Source organism: Perna viridis, chromosome 8 (genome assembly GCF_037379345.1).
Source record: "Perna viridis isolate PV_CMFRI_1.1 ecotype Kerala chromosome 8, ASM3737934v1, whole genome shotgun sequence".
In the NCBI taxonomy this organism is placed as follows: domain Eukaryota; kingdom Metazoa; phylum Mollusca; class Bivalvia; order Mytilida; family Mytilidae; genus Perna; species Perna viridis.
The window spans coordinates 11,882,641-11,903,924 of record NC_142452.1 but is presented as its reverse complement, the minus strand read 5'-3'; the positions used below and the strand labels follow the sequence as shown (position 1 = coordinate 11,903,924).

The following is a 21,284-nucleotide window of genomic DNA, read 5'->3' as shown; positions in this document are numbered from 1 at the left end:
CTATGCACATTAACATGCAGCAAAATTGAGGAAAACATTAATTTGTGACTCCTGTTGACCTATTAATTCTAACAAGTTAGGACTAAAACAACCTGTATCAAATCCAGCTTTCCTTACATAAAATGAAATTCAATACACTTTTATTCAAATAATTATCTGCAAATGACTACAACAAGTGTGATATTGCATATCAATTATACAACCAGGATTTCTTCGCAGCTGTGTAAAAATTGAACAATGATGTATCCAAGTCATTTTCTGAAAAAACTACATGTATATTCTTAACAGAGAAAAAAAAGACATATTTTTGCTGTTTGTATCTTGAAGAGAACATAATGGAATTCTAAAAGGATGCTACTTTCGTCAATTTTAATCTTAAAAACTGAAATGTGGATATTGATTGTTCCCTTACTCCAGCAATGGTTGTCTGGCAAGCTATTTTCTAATTTGATGCCATCCTAACTGTTGGGGTATGGAATTCCAATCTCTTACGTTGTAGGAGTAATTGTCCCCTAAAAAGTGTAAAACTAAACCTTAACAGACCTTCCAGGAAAATATCCTGGTGGCCATTAAGGGTAAACTGGACTGACAGCAACTCAAGTAATAAATAATAAAAAACGAAACTGATATTCAGCATGGTTTTTATTATCTGTATTATTTAACGAACATCTAAATATACACATACTTTCAACCGTAACACAACAATTAAATATTCATCCAATGAAGAACACATCATGTATTTGAAAAATAAAATAAATTATGCATCTATGGCACTTAATTATGATCATATCATATCATATACCACCAACATACTGTAAGTTCATAAATGACTACATTGTCATAGAAATATAGAAAATGGTGTACACATCCTCCATTAAGCATAAATGACTACACGGTCATAGAAATATAGAAAATGACGTACACATCCTCCATTAAGCACAAATTATATGAACATCAAGACAATCTCCCTATCAGAATTTAATGCATTTTTGCAATTTTTGCAACTGCCTTAAAATTGGAACAATTAAAACCTCAGATGATGGAATGTTTGACCATCATAACTGATGTGTGATTTTCCTCAAATTTGCAAAAATAAACATCACATTTTCAGCTTTAGAGAAAATAAATCACAATAGTGTTTGCATGCTATAATTTCTAAATTGCAGTATACCTCAAAGTAATTGAAGCTATTGCATGACCAGCAAATGGACAGACAGACAGACAGACAGAGGGTAGTATGCAAAAAAGCATCAGTCACAAGGCCAGCAAAAGAAAACATATATTGAAGAATATTTACCCTTGAGGAAGTATGTTTGCTTTATAATAAAAACAATAAAATGCTTTGCTGGTCACATCTTAGATTGTAATATGACAGCAGAGGTTAAACCCTGAACCAGTTAAAATAAGTATGGACAAAACATTCATCAGCTCTTAATTTGAATTGTGATTAAATATTTAACACAGCATATGATAAAATGAAGGTTATCAGAAAACTTTATATTTTTCAGTTCAACATAAAAAAGCAATTCATACTTATTTCATGTATTCATCAAACCCTTCCTTTTGGAGCCTAGTAAAGTTTCATGGAGATCCATACACTTTTTAAGAAGTCATTATTCAGAAACCAGAAAAATGTTCTTTTTTTCCTTATTCAGTTATGGTTATGGTCATCAACCTTAAAATAGTAAACCCAAACCCGACTTTGGTGACACAATTTCCATGCATATATACTTAAGATTCATAGTCCAGTTTAAAAACCCCATACTTAGGGTCCTGTTTGACTCCTCACTTAAACAATACCATCATTTGTAGTGTAAAACCTTCTGATACAATATTATAGAGACTAGATCTGGTTCAGAAACAAGATTTTTTTCCCTTTTCCAACTCCAATTCCTCAACAAGGGGGTACTATCTCATTAATAATAATACATTTTCACAGAGTTTTAAACTTAATTTTTTGACTGATTTTTCCCTTTTTTAAATCCTAATTTCTAAACAGACTGATTAAAATCTAAAATAAATACCAATCTTCCTTTTGTGGTTATGAACTTTGTAATAAAGTTTGATTTAAATCTACAAAACACCATTAAAATGCTTTTCAGGGTGCAGCTTGATAAGACAGCATTCAAGCTTGATACAGCTCTGAATTTTGATTCCAACCAAATATTTGACACAAGAAAAGAATTTTATCAGATTCATAGTGGTCCATTTTTTTGCTCCTTATTCCTCAATAAGATAAAACCCCAAAATCAGCTTTCTGTGGAAACTTTTTAAACAACTTCAATATCTTTTCACTTTCACACAAGTTATTATCTGTTCATCAGAAAAATAATGCTAGTTTCTGGCTGCTTTTGGCCCCTCATTCCTTATCAGTTCAATTCTCAACATCTGAAAATCAATCCCAGTGATGCTTTTATGGTATGGTACCTCATGATACAATTTCAAAGAGATCCATTCACATTTACTCAAGTTATTGTCTTGACATCATGAAAATGCTTATTTTTGGCCCCATATTTATCAACAGTTCAGGTAATAACCCGAAAAATCAATCCCAGCTTACCCTTGGCAGTATAGTACCTTCTTTTTTGTGGTATGAAACCATGTAGTACCATTGCAAAGAGATCTACATTTATTCCCATTTACCCAAGGTATTGCCCAAACATAATGAAAATGATTCTTTATGGCCCACAATTCTTAAACTGTTCAAGTCATAACCCCAAAAATCAATCTCATCCTTTCTTTTGCGATATGCTATCTTGTGATACAATTTTAAAGAGATCCATTTACATTTACTCGTCATTGTCTGAATATCATGAAGGTGCATGTTCTGGCTCCTATTTGGCCCCTAATTCTAAAACTCCCAAAATCCATCCCAAGCTCCCTTATTTTTTAGGTATGGCACCTTGAGGTATATTTCATGAAGGTCTATACAATTATACCCAAGTTAGTGACTGGACATGAAGTTTCTACCGACTAAGATGCTGACACATGATACCATTATTTTTTTTTTGGTGATCATATCAAAAACAAAGTTCCTACAAACATCAAGGTTAACAATGACAACAGTCCCATACAATTTATAAGTGCTGAAAAATAAATTGCAATTAGGAAGCAACCATTTGATTTCTATAGGAGTGCAAGGATTTAATTTTGTGTCCTGAATTTTTTTTTTTTTTCAGTATAATTTTTTACTTCACTTTTTTATTTTTACTCTAGCCTGTCCTGGATTTTTTTCTACCACTTGCATTCTGTTTTTTTTTTATTTTACCCAATTTTGATCCCATCCCTCATAAAAATCAAATGGTTACTCCCTACAGTTCAACAATAGCAAATTACAATGATGTATGTATGCAAAACTTCTCATTTTGATGTATTTCAGAACTTTCTTCAATTTTTATTATACACATAATTATTATACTATAGTACAAAAATTAGGTCAAATCTTCAAATGCAAAAATAAAATACAAAAGTAGCTACAAGGAGACGGAACCACTCACCTTGATGAAATCTGAACTAATTATAACTCTTTTGATAGTTTGTGGAGGATAATTATATAGCAATTCTATACTGAGAAACTATGCTTTGAAAACTTACCTGTCTCAGGGATAAAAAAAATCTCTGGTAGCAACCTAAGTTCAATAAAAACAAACAAACAAAAATGGATAGTTTGTGTTTTCATGTATCTTTGCCAAGTTTAATATTCAATTTTTTGTAGAAATATAGGCCAAAAGCTGACTCCACCTAAAATTTCAATGAGCCACATCAACAGCTGATTGTTGAAATCAATTATGAGAAGCGTATGGTCTCAAAATGACCAAAAGTCCAGCATACAGCCTAAATTTTGGATTAAGTTCAGCATTCAATTAACAACTCTGCATCCTAGTCAAATTTAAGAAATCTCTTGTGTCCAGTATTGGCATTGGGGGACGACAAATAACACTGAAAAATGATACACGAAGTTATGACATAAGCAGATCAGAACCTTTGGTTAAGTTTATAGTATCATGATACATTTTGAACTGAGATTTTTCCTCAAAACATCCATTTTTAGGAATCAAGTGATTAACAGATGTGAGGATAGAGGATTACTTCAATTTAGAACACAAAACAACACCTAAGTTAGCTGAGAAAAAAATAGTGTTAAAATAACTTTTACCTGTATAAAAATAATGTTGCATGTAAATGCATAATAAAATGTACAGAAACCTAAAAATGCTAATATAAATGTACACAATGTTTATACAGCTAATTTTATAACTCGCAATATGAGCATGAATATACAAAATTTTCTCATTCATACCTTAAAATACAATATATATTTCAAACAGCACTAAAACAATAATTAAAGCACTATAAACAACATATAAAAAATAATTTGGTAAAGATTGGGTTCAAAGTTGAACTATAAAATCTGTCAAAACCTTGATAAACTGGGTAAGAACTAAAATGAAAGTTAATAAAAAAAACTAATGTGTCAAGAAATGACTCAACATGGAAAATTGAGCACAAAATGGTTATGGGAATTCTAGACAGATCTCTAACTTTGGACCATGATTTCATGTTTGACAAAACATAGGTTTTCTGAAAAGTGAATATGTTAAAAAAAATTATTAGTTAATAAAGAGCTTTGTGGAGCACAGCCTGACATGACCGCAGCATGTCAAACTCTGTTGACTTGGCGCAAGTGTGGACACAATATTAGGTTTTGACACACTACAACTGGTTTAAAAACAATATAACACCAAATTTGAAATTCAATTAAAAATTATCAAATTATCAAAAAGTTGATTTTTTTGGGTGAAGGCCCTTTGAACCTTAATAACTTGAAAACCAAAAGAGATACCTGGCCCTGTTTTGTATTACTTTAACTTCAAATTGTTTAAAGATAAGGCTACCCTGTACAAAATTTCAAATAGAATTTCAAAAGGAACAGACATCTAAATCGTAAAAATTGAATCAACAATGAACTTTTCCTATCAATTCTAATGATAAACCCATTGCCCCCCCTTTAAGTCCCTTATTTCCAAAAGGAGTGGGGAAAAAACCTCCATAAACTATAGGGTCCTTCAAATGTCCCTGGAAATAATGTGTTAAAATTCAAAAAAATTGGATAAGTTTTTCTCAATTTATCATAAATAAACTAAAGTTAATGGATTCCAACAACGATGATGACAGGGTAATACCATTATATGTCTGAAAAAGTTTTTTGGGTCATATAAAAAGGTGACTATTCTATGAAATGAAATATCCAAGGTACATTGTTTTATGAACAAGATCCATAACATTCTGGACCCTTGTCAACATCATACATTCACCCAATATTGACTCATTATTTGCCATCAATTACATAAAAAGTAAGGAAAACTGTTTGTTTCAGCATAATGGACAAACTACAATTTGTGGGAGGCATAAAAAGTACCGGTAATATGTATGTTATATTTCTTACAGTAACCATATTATCAATTTCTAACAGATTTTACAACACAGTGAACCAAGAATAACAATGAGATCTTTTGTGCATATAAACTGACCGTAACATGTATATAAAGCTACATTAAAAGTGTATTGACAAAAAAATATAAAGCAGGCCAAGTTGAAAAAAATAGTTTCTAAACATGGTAAAATAATGTATATACATGATATGTACTAATTTTTAATGTAACACTTTCTGTATAAAAAAGCAACTTAAACTTCGTTTGGTTGGCCAATAGACAGATAATCTGTATAAGCCATAACTGAGGACAGTTCAAACTGAATTAATATAAAGATTTTTTAAATTCAAGATTTTGGTAAAATAAGCAGAACTTTTGGCCTGTAAAGCTTTTAAATAATTGTTTCCAATGGTATCAATTGTTGTTGCCTGTCTTATCCTCTATAACTCATGGATTTCATATGCCTGCTTTTGTTTTCACATCACACTAAGAGATGAACTAAAACTGAAAATTTCTTCTTTATATGAAAACTTTGATACATTTAATATTATAAAAAAAAACTAAGTATATTGTTTGACAGTAAACATCACAAATTACTGAGGTTGTCTTCCAGTTTCATATCAGATTGCATGGAAAAAAGAAAAAGACTTACCAATTGATATATAAATTGTATTTTTATAACCCTTTGTGACTTCAATTCAGTAAGCTACATTTGTAACTACTATACATTATATATAACACATGTTCAATATGTTCAATTCATGTAATTTTAATATTGGCAAAAACCACTTATTGAAACTGTGTTAGAGCTAAATAAAAATATCTGTATAATCATCAATAAATGGCTTGTTATTATGAAATAAATAGCTGACGATGTTAAAAAATAAAAGACTGAACATACAATACATGTAAACATATGCCATAATATATACATATAAACATATGTCTTAATATATACATGTAAACATATGTTTTAATATTTACATGTAAACATATGTCTTAATATATACATGTAAACATGTCTTAATATATACATGTAAACATGCCATAATATATACATGTAAACATATGTCTTAATATATACATGTAAACATATACCTTAATATTTACATGTAAACATATGCCATAATATATACATGTAAACATATGCCTTAATATATACATATAAACATATGCATTAATATATACATGTAAATATATGCCATAATATATAAACAACTACTTTCCAGATTCTTAAAATATAAAGTTGCATTGATATTTAAGAAAGAAACACAAACTGATATTAATTGTAAATGTACATTAACACATATGGTCTACATTGTTCTAAAAGTATTGATAATCTATTAAAAAAATGTATAACAATTTTTCTAGCTCAATACAAGTCAAACATGGACAACTTATGGACTAGATTAAAAAATTATGTAAACGTATCAGTTCTAGTTCAGGGGAAAAAATTCTATGTTTCAGGTACCAAACAAATTTTGTTTCAGTAATACTCCATCTGGCAAAAATGCAAAATACAACCAATCATGCTAAAGTATTTTTTTCAATCTACCTGCGTAAGATCATTACAGGAAGCATAGAATTTTTTTTAACCTTCAAGCCATTTTTAAGTTAAAATGATGCATGCGTAGATGTAGAATATACAAATCCCAAATAAGATTATCAACATGTATATTTTATCACAGATTTATTTTTTTTGTTGTAGATGATAATGATTGCACATACTTGAGATGAACTACAGAATCATGGGTATTGATACGTCAGTTCTTTCACTTGTCTATTTCTGCAATGGAAAACCCATTTCAGGTACAAAGTTACATCAGAGAAATAGACTTTCTTTTTGGAAGTAAGCATTGGTTGTTCATCAAGAGCCACATATACAAAATTCTACATGTATTAAATGTGATTTCCATGGAAACAAACTCCCATTGTGGAATCATACTATTTTGGATTTTGCTCATCAAGAGCCATTATCTCCATATACTTGTAAGAAATAGAACATCAAATAAAACAAATTATACTTCCTCAAGTTTTCTTATCTATAAAAACATCTATAGATTCAAAGATCATTAGCTCCAACGAGTTGAACTGAGAGGATCTTCTAGCATCCTTACCATATCACTATTTAGAAATGGGTTCCAATCTTAGGCTGCTACCAATTCAAGGTTTCATCTATGGTATTCTCTTAAAAGGCTAGCTATTACCAATGGCATTCTCTTAATAGATCATAGGCTGGTCACCGATGCTAGCTATTACCAATGGTGTTCTCTTCATTGATTTTCAATGGACGGAGATCACTGTCATCAAAGTTGAGAAAGTCAGTAACTGCTGAGGTATCTGTTTCATCCTGGAAGAATTTGAGAAAACACAAATCATGTCACATTCAAGGGTATTATTGACATTGCAAATTTCACATTTATGATGTTTTGGTTAAAAGATTTCCAATGTAATCATGGTAATATAAAGACAACCAAAAACATCTAAATATGATTTAAAACTCTGCAGGTTACAGATGAGCCCATCTATCCATTTATATAAGGAAGTTGATGTGTGACTAAAGTAAATTTGTTTATGATAAAACTATATACAACATTTTAATTCAATAAAGATTATCAATGAAAACTTACATGACATTTATAATTAGTAAAACTCATCAGTCAAGACATCATAAATTAACACAAACTTGTTATATTTCAAGACAAGATGGAAATTTATAGAACATGAAGACATAAAATGACTGACTGTTGGTTCTGATTTGATATCATAATCATCCCTGGGTTCTGATTTGGTGGTAAAAAATCTGCCGCCATCTCCTCTACACCGCTGCATGGCATGTTTGTGTCTGGACTCATGTAGATATTTCTGAAAATAAATGAAGTAACCAATAAACCATGCATCACAATATATTACAATAAAAGTTTTCATGCATACGTTTTTGTCAGAAAGTGAAAATAGTAAAAATAATAGGCAGAAAAAAACCTTCAGTCATACAATAATGTCCAAACAGGTGTATGTGATGTCATAAATCTTTTTTTTTTGCTTTTCCTCTGTACTGCTTTATTATCTGTTTATTTTGTAATATCACATGCTGCGATGTGACAACCTTTATTATGTTTATTTTGTGATATCACATGCTGCAATGTGACAATATTTATTCTGTTTATTTTGTGTACTCACATGCTGCGATGTGACAACCTTTATTCTGTTTATTTTGTGTACTCACATGCTGCAGTGTGACAACCTTTATTCTGTTTATTTTGTGTACTCACATGCTGCAGTGAGACAACCTTTATTCTGTTTATTTTGTGTACTCACATGCTGCAGTGTGACAACCTTTATTCTGTTTATTTTGTGTACTCACATGCTGCAGTGTGACAACCTTTATTCTGTTTATTTTGTGTACTCACATGCTGCAGTGTGACAACCTTTATTCTGTTTATTTTGTGTACTCACATGCTGCAGTGTGACAACCTTTATTCTGTTTATTTTGTGTACTCACATGCTGTAGTGTGACAACCTTTATTCTGTTTATTTTGTGTACTCACATGCTGCAGTGTGACAACCTTTATTCTGTTTATTTTGTGTACTCACATGCTGTAGTGTGACAACCTTTATTCTGTTTATTTTGTGTACTCACATGCTGTAGTGTGACAACCTTTATTCTGTTTATTTTGTGAACTCACATGCTGCAATGTAACAACCTTTATTCTGTTCATTTTGCAAGCTCATGTGCTGCAATATGACAATATTTATTCTATACAGCATTTTTGTGTCTTTCTGAATTTTTGGAGTCACTTCTCATATTTTATTAGCTCATCCGGATAAAAAAGTGTATCAAGCTTAAATGTGGTCACTGTTGCTATTTTCAGACCAAAATCATTAAGTCATGAGATACTGGAAAATTAATGTAACATGTGGTTTTCAGCTTTAAGAGCTCTAAAATTGGCATTTGGAGTTATTGCCCTTGGAAGGTAAAACATTTTTTGCATCTTACTTGAAATCTGCAATAGATAGAAAGACACTTGAAATGATCCTTATAACAAGCCCCCCCCCCAACAAAAAAAAAAACCTTACTGGTTTAGGTTGTTAGATGACTCCCTTTTAGAGTTATTGCTCTTGGAAGAGGTGATAAAGGGTCTTATTGGTCTAAAATTCACCTGCATGTTGAGACTTGAATCCATCACAAATGTGAAAACATAACTTCTGTGAATTCTTGCATGAAAAGGACAGAAAAATTGCTTGAACTTTTAAAATATTCTGTCCAATTTTGTACTTTCTGGTCATATTTTTGGCAAGGAAGTGGTGTCCACACCAAGGAACAATTTCATATTTAGCGAAAACATTCATTATTACATAGTTTATCATATGTGAAAATATGTTTCTTGGTTGTGGACACAGTTTTCTGGATGTCAACATGTTAAAAAAAAACAAAATTTATGATTCTCAGCAATTTTTTGCTAAATGAGGTAGTTGTGGCACCATTATGATGTCATAACAATAAACTAATGCCAAAAACTATTATTTTTTCTTACATTCATATATTTTACTATGTTATGAACAACTTTTACATAATTACAATAAAGAAGAATAGGCAATATTCATATTCATAAACCTTTTGTGGTTTTCAGCTTATAACTTGAAATCTGTATACAAATGTAGACAGAAAGACACTGTCAGTTGATAATTACAACAAAGTTGAAAGATGACTCCTTATTATTGAAGTTGTGTCCCTTGAAAGGGAAAATTTTTTGTTGCCATTTTTAACCAATAAAATGAGAACCGTTATAGATAAAAAGAAACTCTCAATTGATGACATGATAAGAAGATAAAACCTAGGTGAGAAATTATGTACGTTTTTTTTTTAACCTCAAGTTTAGTCATTGCTTGTCTATTTATTTTTCTTAACTCAACCATCTTTCTTTGGAGTTTTGCCCTGGACCTCTAGTATAGCCCTTGTTTTTCTATATATTTTTCTAAACTCAACCATCTTTCTTTGATGTTTTGCCCTGGTCCTCTAGTATAGCCCTTGTTTTTCTATATATTTTTTTCTAACTCACCCATCTTGCTTTAGAGTTTGCCCTGGTCCTCTAGTATTGCCCTTGTTTTTCTATATATTTTTCTAAACTCACCCATCTTTCTTTGGAGTTTTGCCCTGGTCCTCTAGTATTGCCCTTGTTTTTCTATATATTTTTCTAAATTCACCCATCTTTCTTTGGAGTTTTGCCCTGGTCCTCTAGTATTGCCCTACCTTGCCTTTATGTTTTTTCTAAACTTACCCTTCTTTCTTTTGGAATTTTGCCCTGGGCCTCGAGTTTAGCCCTTGCTTGTCTACGTTTCAGTATACGATGATATTGTTTAGCATTGACATATAAAGGTTCCTCCTCATTATTGTCCTGACCATTTATTGGTACTCTCTGTAGGTTATTTCCATTTAAAACCTCAAATAAAAAGGAGAAATATCAGTGTTTCTATAATCCTTTATCAGAAGTGTCATATCTCCTTCATTAGTATCAATAAATTTTACATTAAAATGCTTCACAGATCGCAGCTAGATACATCCACAGATCAAACCTAAATGTGTGGGGCAAATATGGACCCAAATTCAATCTTGATGCAGCTCTGAATGCGAGTGTGATTAAATATTTGACACAATATATATTAAAATAAAAAGAAGCTTAGTTTATTTTAAAAAGAAACACAATTTACTTAAGTTTCATGAATATTTTGAAGTTACTGTCCAATTATAGGGAACCCCCCTTTTTTATAAATGAAGTCCAAAAACACAAAAAAGCAAAATTAAAAACTCATAACAATAGAAGAGGAAGCTATTAAACATCCTTAGTAACAAACTTTTCCCGAAGATCATGAAAATGGGTGCAACCAATAATATATAGGTCTTTCAATATTATTAGATTTAACACGAAAAAAGCATTCTAAGATTATTGCATGGAACAATACAAAGTCCCTTATTGGAAGAACAGAATGCAAACTTCATGCATAATGTGGTAACAGGAAAATAATGCACAAAACAGTGTCTGCATTAAGTTTCAAAACCTACTGACCATAACTCAAAAAAAAATCAATTGACCAAAACAAAATTCAAAACTTGATCTGGAACTTGTCATGGTCAAACATGAAATGTATATCTTTAAGCCAGTACGGGTATAAAAATAAGAAAGTTTTGTAGCATTTACTTCCTCTCACAGGAAGAACATTTAAATACATATTGGAGTGTGATATTTATTGGTTGTTAACACCACAGTCTAATAGCAGCTCTAATGGAGTACATCTAAAGATCACAAGGTGAAGTATTTTGCTGTAGTGTCAGGGATTCAGTATTGAATTCCCAGCTGGCACTGTTGTAAATTCTATAAAGTGAATTGTGCTCTACTGTTAAAACTTTGTGCATGGTTGACGCTACATTGATTGCTGTCAATGGGTATTTTGCTTGAAATTTAACATACCATAATTTGTTGTCCACCTCCAGCAGGAATCTGAATCATATTGCCTGGCAACCCTTGGAGCTGTATCACCTGAGCTCCTCCTACCTGTGATGAATTGACAACTTGCGTACCACTGGTGGCCACCTGGGATGCCTGACCTACAGGTCCTGGTGACACAACAGTTCCAGCTGCTAGTGACACCTGTGGCAACATACCATTCTGAATGATCTGAGGGGTATTAACTCCTGCCTGAAATACTTGTGGTGTTACTCCAGTTTGAACAAGTTGTTGTACCACGCCATTCTGTATGACCTGTGGAACTGTTGAAGTAGAATTTGCAGGTATTACCTGCCCATTACTTTGTAAAATTGGTATCTGTGATAAGTTCAACTGTGTTAAATTTGTCTGTCCTTGGGTTTGGGGTAAGAACTGAGGAAATGAAGTTTGATTACTAGATGGCAGAAACTGAGTAAGAGGTGACTGGACTGTCTGTTGTTGGTTGATGAGTTGTGGTATAGATGTTTGAGGAATGCTGGACACATCACCATTTATCTGTGGTGATTCACCATTCTGGTATAAAGGTGTATCAGTTGAGGTATGGGATTCTTCTACAGTGGTTGTTACAGGTGTTTCTGCAGTAAATGTCAATAGAAAAATGTCTTTGATGTAAACTTTAGACAAGCAAATCAACTGACTAAATTTTCTGGTAGTTTTCATATTCTGAAACATTTTGGGGACAGCTATTTCTTTTTTATTCATACAAAAAAAAGTACTTACAGTAATATTCTAATTCTATAGAAAATGAAGTGTGTGAAAGCTCCAATTGGAGATTCTACTAGGTCTAGCTTACCTATATGTTCATCTAGGGATATTCTATTAGGTCTGGCATACAGTCTCTATATGTTCATTTTGGGAAATTCTACTAGGTTCAACTAGGTCTGACTTAAACATATATATAAGGGTCTCAACAATTCCAAATGTTGTTAGAACTGTCAAATTTGCAAACTTAATTTTTGGTCATTTCTCTCCGCAGGATTTGAACTTGTACTGCTGTGATATCTATGGCAACACCGTCTGCACTAAGTCCAATGCCCTAGAAACACTCTGCCAGCTAGGCTATATAGACAAGCAGGCCAAGTGGTCTACGGTGTTGACTTTTCTAACTGGGAATTTTTTGGTCAGGCTTACCTATAAGTTCATCTTGGAAAATTCTGATAGGTTGGACTGACCTATAAAATTACACAAGGTTTGACATAATCGTCTGGCTTACCTATTGGTTCATCTTGAGATGCTTCCTCCTGTTTGATAAAATTTTCTGGCTGGTGACAAATAACAGTCTGTCCATCCTGACTTGGAATTATCTGACCTTGAACCTGTTGACCTATGATCTGACCTTGACTTAAGTTTGGGAATGAAACAAATTGTCCTGCATTCTGATTTTGACCTTGGAAAAGGATCTGAAAAATTTTAAAAAAAATAATAATTTACTATATCTGAAATAAATAATATTACAAATGTGAAATGCAAGTGGGTGGAAATTTTCCGCAAACTTAGTTTATTGTAACAAGAAAATTACTAGTTCAGAGGTTAAACATCATGATCTTTACCTGTAATTAACAATGTATGAAAAGACAAATTAAAGCACCATTTTTTAAAGGATCCCTTTACTGAACAGCAGGAATTTTCATATAAAGATTTTTCATCAAAAACATAAAAAAAAACACCAATAAAAAAACTGCCTAACTGGATCCAACAGCAAAGATCAAACCTCAAACAGATGGGACAAGTATGGACACACTATTCAGACTAGATAACTCTGTATTATACATAACTATACATTATACAAATTTGTTGTGATTGTATAATAAATTGTATGATATTGCTCAGAAACAAACCTGCTGTTGAAGTTGTGTTGATTGTCCTTGAATTTGAAAAGGTTGACCTTGAACCAGTTGACCATTAGGTAACATCTGTAACACTTGCTGACCTGGAAAGAGTTGGTTCTGACCTAGCTGTATTACCTATCAAAATGAATTACAATGCACTCATATAGTAAACAATTTATTTTGATATTTTGTATAATTTTCACAGAAAAGAAGTAACTCGTCTATAAATAAACAGGGATTGAAATTAGTGTGGGTAAGAGCTATGTCTAGAAACCTCAATTTCTGACTTGTAGGACTATTGATATTTTATGTTCCAATGTCTTGAAAATAAACAACCCCTATATATATTTATACATTTCACTTTGCTGTAGTATAATAAAATGCTTCACAGTATGCAGCTTGAAACCTGAACATTTTGGGCAAGTATGGACACACCATTTAAGCTCTGAATTTTGATTGCTATTAAATAATTGACACAAGGAAAGAATTGAACCAGAATCAAGTGGCCCCTTTCTGACCCTAATTCACCCCCAAATCAATCCCAGCATTCTTTTGAGTGTATGGTATTATTGGTACAATTTCAAAGAGATCTTTTCTTTTTCACTCAAGTTTTTATCTGTACTTCAGGAACATGCTTGTTTCTGGCCTTTTTGTCCCTTCATTTCTCATCAATTCAATTGACTTACAATGTAGTCACAACACCCAAAATCCATCCCAGCAATCCTTTTGTGGTAATTAAGGCACCTTGTACTACAATTTCAAAGAGATCCATTCACTTATAGTCACGTTTTTGTCTGTACATCATGAAAATGCCTGTTTCCAGCCCCTTTCTAGCCCAAAATTAATAAACTGTTTGAACAATAACACCCAAAATCAATCCCAGCCTTTGTTTCATGGTTAGGCCCCTTATGATACAATTTCAAAGGGATCCATTCACAATTAAGGAAGTTATTGTCCAGACATCATGAAATGCTAGTTTTTGGCACCTTCCTTAACGGTTTAAGTCCCAACCTCCAAAGTCAATTCCATCCTTCTTTTAGTGATTTGGCACCTTGTGGTACAATTTCAAAATCAAATTACTGTATGGTCATCATAAGAGTGCTTCTTTTTTGGACCCTCATCAGTTTTAAACAGTTTGAGTCACAACCTCCAAAATCAATTGCAGTCTTCATTTTAGTAGTGTGATACCTTGTGGTATACTTTCATAAAGATTACACATGAGTTTTTGTTTATGAATAATGACAATGATTGCAAGATATCATCCTACAACTGCAAATTTGTCCATGGGAAATTTTAAATGAATAAAATGCTTCATGGAGCAAAGTTAGATATGCCTGCACAGGTCAAACCCTGAATAGATGGGACAAATATGGACATACATGTATAATTCAAGCTTGATGATACAGCTCTGAATTTTGGTTGTGATTCCCAGTAAATGTATGACACAGAATAATTTACCAAGAATGGAAGCTGTCAAATAAATTAAATTCTTGCAATTAGAGTTTTAAAGGATAACATAAAGAGATCGACAGACAGATGTATGGACAAAGTGCTTTCTGCAGATCTCAGAATTTTGTTTCTGTATTTGTAGGGTATAATAAAAAAAAACAATTCACAATGTCATGGTATTTGGTGGAAATATTTTTGAGTTAAAGTCCAAAAAATGGGAAATTGACCCATATTTGTATGAATTAAGTCCCATAATTAAAAAAATCTAAAATATATAAATAAAAATCAAAAGGGAGAATAATCTATTCAGGCTATTGCAAATATATGGGTTTTTATGAATAAAGTCCCATAACTAATAAATGAAATAACAGAAATTTATTTAAAAAAAAAATGAGAGGGAGCTCTCATCAATCAAAAGAAACAATACATTAAAGATTCATGAAAATAATTGCAATCACTATTAAGTTGCAAAAATTGGTAGCATTTTAGAGTTATTGTGTGAAGTGTGAATGATGGACAGACATCTGTACATCATAACATAGATCATCTTAAAAGACAGGTACATACAAAAAGAAAAACTCAACAAAATCATCATTGAAATAAAACCTGGTGCATCGAAAGGACAGTAAAGGTCATTTATTAACTGATGACTTAAAATACAATGTAAATTGCCCCTTTAATACAACAGGAGGTTTTAGCAACCATAATTTATACAGGGCAATTGCCCTGTATTAATTCTGGCCCTGTATAAAAGTTAAACTTGTCCGCCATTTTGTTTGAAACAGGCTATAGAATTTTGTTTGCCAAAACTGACAATAAATTTGCAGTGTTATGTGGAATAGACACTAACTATCGCTTTTATCTGAAATAGTTGGGGTGAATAAATGCATCAAGAGATCTGGAGTGTTACAGTCTTCACTAGGAAATATGTCATACTGAGCTGTATTTAAAGGTTTGTACAGATAACTCCTGTTATTTTAAGTCATCAGTTAATAAAGGGATCATAAAATGGTTATTTTCATATTAATCCTGTATTATGTCCTCGTACAGTCGTATTGGGTTTCGACCCAATACGACTGTACTTGGACATAATACAGGATTAATATGAAAATAACCATTTAATAACCCTATAATACAGTATACATACAAGCAAAATTGTACATGTACATACAGGCACTTCAAACTAACCTGAGGTTGGCCTGACTGTAATGGCATTTGACCTTGAACTTGAATCTGACCTTGATGGATGGGTATTTGACCTTGCTGTATTGGAATTGTTCCTTGCTGAAGAGAGATTTGACCTTGCATTTGACCTTGAAGCACCTGCAGTGGCATCCCTTGCATCATTAGTGGTTGTTGCACCTGAGTCTGTATTTCTGTTGCCATGGTTACCTGTGGTATTTGTTGGTATTGTTCAATGTTGGTCATTTTGAATAGGTTTTAATGGATCGACATTGATGGCACAGACATTTCAGTATTCTTTCTTTGGATTACATCTAGCTTTCCAAGGCAATGGTCTTGGTCTCATCTACAGGTACAAAATAAGAAACAAATTTATAAACCATGTACATGTATATAATAGGGAATATCAAATGAGTCTTTATCATGACAGCTGTAAACTAAAAGAATTGTTTTCACTCTTCATTTTAACTATGCATAAAACATAGCTCTAAAACTTTGCTTTATATCTTGATGTGTCATTTAAGCACATGCTAATTTTTGGGGAAGCATCTTAAAACTTTATTTCACAAACAACAAAAGTATAAAAAAACATTTTTTTAATTAATCTCCATCTTTCAAAATTCAAATATAAAAACTAAAATTCAGATATTCTTGATCCTAAATGTAATGTGCAGGGCAAGTGGAAATTGATTTCCATAAAATAATTGCCATTTCTTCAAATTTAAATAACATGAAGTTACACACTTTGTGACCCGTGTAGGTCCTGGTGTCAAAAGAATAGGCCTGCAGCAGCGCTAAGCTTGTCGTAAAAGGCGACTAATAGTGCTCAGAACCCTAGCCACATTCCTCGCACATTAAAGAACCCTACTGTGGTATTCTCCCGGAGTAGGAACCATAGGGCTCCGCCACAGGAGGCTAAATTGCCCGACCCTACCCACCTCTCCCAATTTCAAGTGGCAATCAAAAATTTCTCGACCTCCATTATCCTTGTGTCCCATCCCATTTTTCATTTCATCATCATTTCATGTTCATTTTATCATCCACTTCATGTTCACTGCCTGAATATATCTGAAATATTGCTGCTTGGGCGTTTAACCCCAACAAACAAACAAAAACAAACACACTTTGTTGTGCTAGGCATACCCTCACTTGTACAAGAACTTGATATTGGAGAACAACTTAAAACATATGCTCCCTCTATATGCAGCCATACACTAAATTCAAAATCAACCTATCCATTGAGGGCAGAGATTTTTATGATGAAATATTTCTCTATTAGTCCATATAATGAAAAATTGACAAAATCCCTTGAAACAGGAGGTTGATGTTGGACAGCACCCAAAATCACTTAGAACATAATTGCCCCATCTATATAAAGCCGTACACCAAATCTGAAGTCAATCCATCCATTACCAAATGGGAGTCAAAAGGATTGGGATGGAATTCTGACAGACATATGGAATGACTACAAGATGATACCAATTGAATGGAGTATAATTATGATAGTTCATGCCATGGTCCAACTAAAAACCAAAATCATCAATCATAAAATATTTGAGTTTTCATTAAAATCTGGATATTATTTTCAAATCTGTAGATGCTTGCCATGCACTTAAAATTTACATTTAAGCTAAAAATTTTGTGAGTTTTAAACATTTTGTAATAACATGTTTTACTAAACAATGGACCATGCTGATGTCATTCTTTAATAGGATCTGAGCTAGCATTCAGTAACTGCAAGTGTTCTCATTTTGTCTGTATGTTGTATGTTGAGGTATTCTATGATCCAGGAGATTTGGATGTATTACTGAGTGAATTTTATGATGTGTGTGTTTGTTGTTTTAACAGTTCATTTCTTACCTAATATTAAAGGGTGATGGTTAAGGCCTTATAAAACTAGTTTAACCCCACAGCAGACATGGGCCTATTAAAAGTAAGGAGATGTTGGTCATTAGTGTGTCTTTGTGTCATTAATTGACCTTTTAGTTTATTTTAAAGAAGTGTCATCATTCTGAGACCATGGATTTTATTACTTTTGTTCTCAGGGCCTATCAGAGCTTACTTAAAGGTGTGTTTACACTTTTTGAACTATGGAAGTATTTACTATTTTTTATATAAGGTTATATGATGGTGCATTTGTTGTCATATGTCTACTATGGAAAAGGGTTATGTTGCCTCAAGATTGAAGTCATCACTTCAGGTTTTATGGGTGTCATCATGAACTCGTGGATTGTTACAGTGTATCCATCTGCACCATGAAAACTGATTTGTTCAACGTGTCATAGTTTTCCTTTCTTCTTTCGTCTACCCTGGACTTTACTTTTTATGAGCAACTCAGCAGGTGTTCCTACAAAAGCAGAGAATGCTAACTCTACCGGTGCACTTGGTCCATGTTACCAGTTTTTAGCGGAGTTCAAGTTCCTCATTTAATTTTGTTACTTTGCATGTATAATTTTAGTTATTTTATGTTTTTTTGTGGTGATTGTCTGTTTTTCAATTGATTTCTGCTAGAATCTTGGTTCCCTTGATTACTATTTGTATAAAATGTCTACCATGTAGCTAAATTGTGAATAATATGTCTACAATGTAGCTGAATTTTGAATAATATGTCTACAATATAGCTGAATTGTTCATCATGTGTCTACAATGTAACTTAAATACATGTACCAGGTAGCTATATCCACAATGCAGCTATACAATGTAAATTTAACTGTTAAAAAAAACACTCCTATTACAGAGCCTTTATACTACAGAGAGTTATAAAATAACTGATATCAGCATAACTACATGTAGAATCTGATTATCTCTCCTAGATAATAATATCTTTATAAGCTAAACTGTAATTATACTAAAAAAATCCTCATTCTTTTTTAATACTTGTTCAGTTGCTTGTGAGCAGTATAATAAGTAAGCTGTCAGAAATGTTGGTGCAATAAATTTATATCTGATGTTTGACCTCTGCTGAAATCTAATTATCTGTTATCCTGCTAGAAAAAGGGGGATAACTCTACATATTCAACTTGATTTTATTATTAATACATTTGTAAGAGCCAATTTATGTCAATTTGTAAAAAACAGAAGATCATGTTCAAATGTTTGTAACCATTGTTTAAATGTTAGAACTGTATGCATATATTTAATACATACAGGTATTTTATTTAAGAATTGGTTATGCGCGAAGTGCAATAAACAAAATATGCACACGGAAACTTTATGTCATTTTTCAATAGACAAAATTTTTATCACAGCCAATTCTTATAAATTGATTTTAAAACATACTTGTATCTTTAAACTTGAGAAAAGTAGCTCTGAATTTAACTGAATAGTGGTGTGTCAATATTTTTTCATTCATTGAGATATAACAAACTTATTTTAACAATCAGATTACAGTATTTATCTCAAATTAATTTATATTAAAATGTACATATTTGTGCAAGTGGTGATGTGGTACATTCTTGCTGAACACATTACATGTACATGTATCTAGTATTCCCTTAGTAAAGGGGATACAATCCATGGGCTAATAACCTTCTGACTATCCTGAATATGGATTAATTACATTCTATTTAAATGTTTATACATATTAATTTGTAATGCTTTTGAACTACCCTGTTCAACTTTTTTATAAAAAAAAACTTGATTTTTTCATAAATAAATAATAAATCATGAAATATTCAATTTTGCTCCCTTTAAGAGGCAGCAACACATTGAACACTGTTCCCAAAAGTCTCCACAAGTCTCAATGTCTGTGCCTGTGTCAAGCTGACCAAAAATTGCAGAAATAACTGTCACATCTCATTCCAGTAAACTATAGGTAATGTTGTAAAATCTACAGGTCAATAGTTCAAGTTTTGTTTTCTTCTATAAGGTCAAATGTAAATGTTACTACATGTCCATATATATACATGTACATATGCATACATTAAGGGACAATATATTTGTAAATTGGCATAAAAAAAACATGTACTTTTTAGTTATAAAACCTTTGATAAATCACAAAGTCTATCCACCTTAATGTAAGTAAAATAAAGATAATAGTGCAAATATTATCAATTCTCTAGTACAATATACTTCACAATAACATTGTCTTGCATACATGTACATATTTATACCTTAAAGTATAACTTTTGTCTTATATGTAACAAAAGTTTCCATGACTGGATACCAATGTGAACTATAGGTTAAAAAAAAACTGGTAAAATTTGATAAGAAAAATTTTCAAATTCATTTCATTTAATTGATTATTCCACTAGGTTTTAAAATTGTTCACATGAAGAAATTGTGAAATTTTCAACAACAAATTAGTTTTAAGTGCGTCTACATACTGCAATTGTGAAATCATGACACATTTTGCTACTACAAAAAACGGAAAAGGTAGTATAGTACGTTGAATTCCTGTTTGGGCAAATTATGTTAAATATATGTTTAACAGGTTAACATATTGAGGATACATAGTAAAATTAACATACTAATTGTTAGTCTTAAATGACCATTAAACAAAAAAAGAAAATGCAAAATACTTCGTAATTTTGAACTGAAGACAGAAGTTAATTTTTTAAAATTCCAAGGAGTTGATTATTGGAACAATGCCCATTGTTAAAAATCAATCTGATTATCATTTTAAGTGGCTTTTTATAATCCCCCAAAATTGGTTTGTATTTACTAATTGTAAACGGTGACATCAATTAAGTTTAACACTAAGTAGGACTAACTCAAGTCCAATTGGTACTCTTTATTTTTCATGATTGGCTACAAAAATCAACTTACTATATATGCAACGAATCATGGCTTAATCCGTCCTAGGCTGCCGACGCCATTGGTTATGTGTATTCGACAGGGTTATGATCATTGATTAACGAATATTTTTGATATTTCACTAATTCGAGAGT

General features: G+C 31.9%; 1 protein-coding gene across 3 annotated transcripts; it reads right to left on the bottom strand.

Moving 5' to 3' along the window:
* Positions 1 to 624: 624 nt before the first annotated feature.
* Positions 625 to 21,264, bottom strand: LOC148609348 (uncharacterized). 3 transcript variants are annotated; one of them, XR_015924802.1, is made up of 9 exons: positions 21,163 to 21,264; positions 16,402 to 16,741; positions 13,774 to 13,899; positions 13,149 to 13,335; positions 11,900 to 12,510; positions 10,712 to 10,873; positions 8,178 to 8,297; positions 7,550 to 7,782; positions 625 to 7,218 (listed from the first exon to the last, which is right to left on the bottom strand). XR_015924802.1 is itself a non-coding variant. In XM_088596274.1 (8 exons), exons 2-8 carry the CDS (start codon positions 16,639 to 16,641, stop codon positions 7,681 to 7,683), a joined length of 1,548 nt encoding a protein of 515 aa, XP_088452400.1. In that variant the 5' UTR covers positions 16,642 to 16,741; positions 21,163 to 21,264; the 3' UTR covers positions 625 to 7,680. The 3 variants fall into 3 exon arrangements, 2 of the variants coding, with proteins under 2 accessions (XP_088452400.1, XP_088452401.1); XM_088596274.1 differs by having other exon boundaries at positions 625 to 7,782; XM_088596275.1 differs by lacking the exon at positions 21,163 to 21,264 and adding an exon at positions 18,256 to 18,307 and having other exon boundaries at positions 625 to 7,782.
* Between the last annotated feature and the right edge of the window lie 20 nt (positions 21,265 to 21,284).

Excerpts from the sequence above, each read along its gene's own strand:
- LOC148609348 (XM_088596274.1), bottom strand. The coding sequence starts at position 16,641 with ATGACCAACATTGAACAATACCAACAAATACCACAGGTAACCATGGCA. Across the intron at positions 13,336-13,773 it reads CAACACAACTTCAACAGCAG|ATCCTTTTCCAAGGTCAAAA; the intron begins GTTTGTTTCTGA and ends AAAATTTTTCAG. Across the intron at positions 8,298-10,711 it reads AAATTCCAAAAGAAAGAAGG|AAATATCTACATGAGTCCAG; the intron begins GTAAGTTTAGAA and ends ATTTATTTTCAG.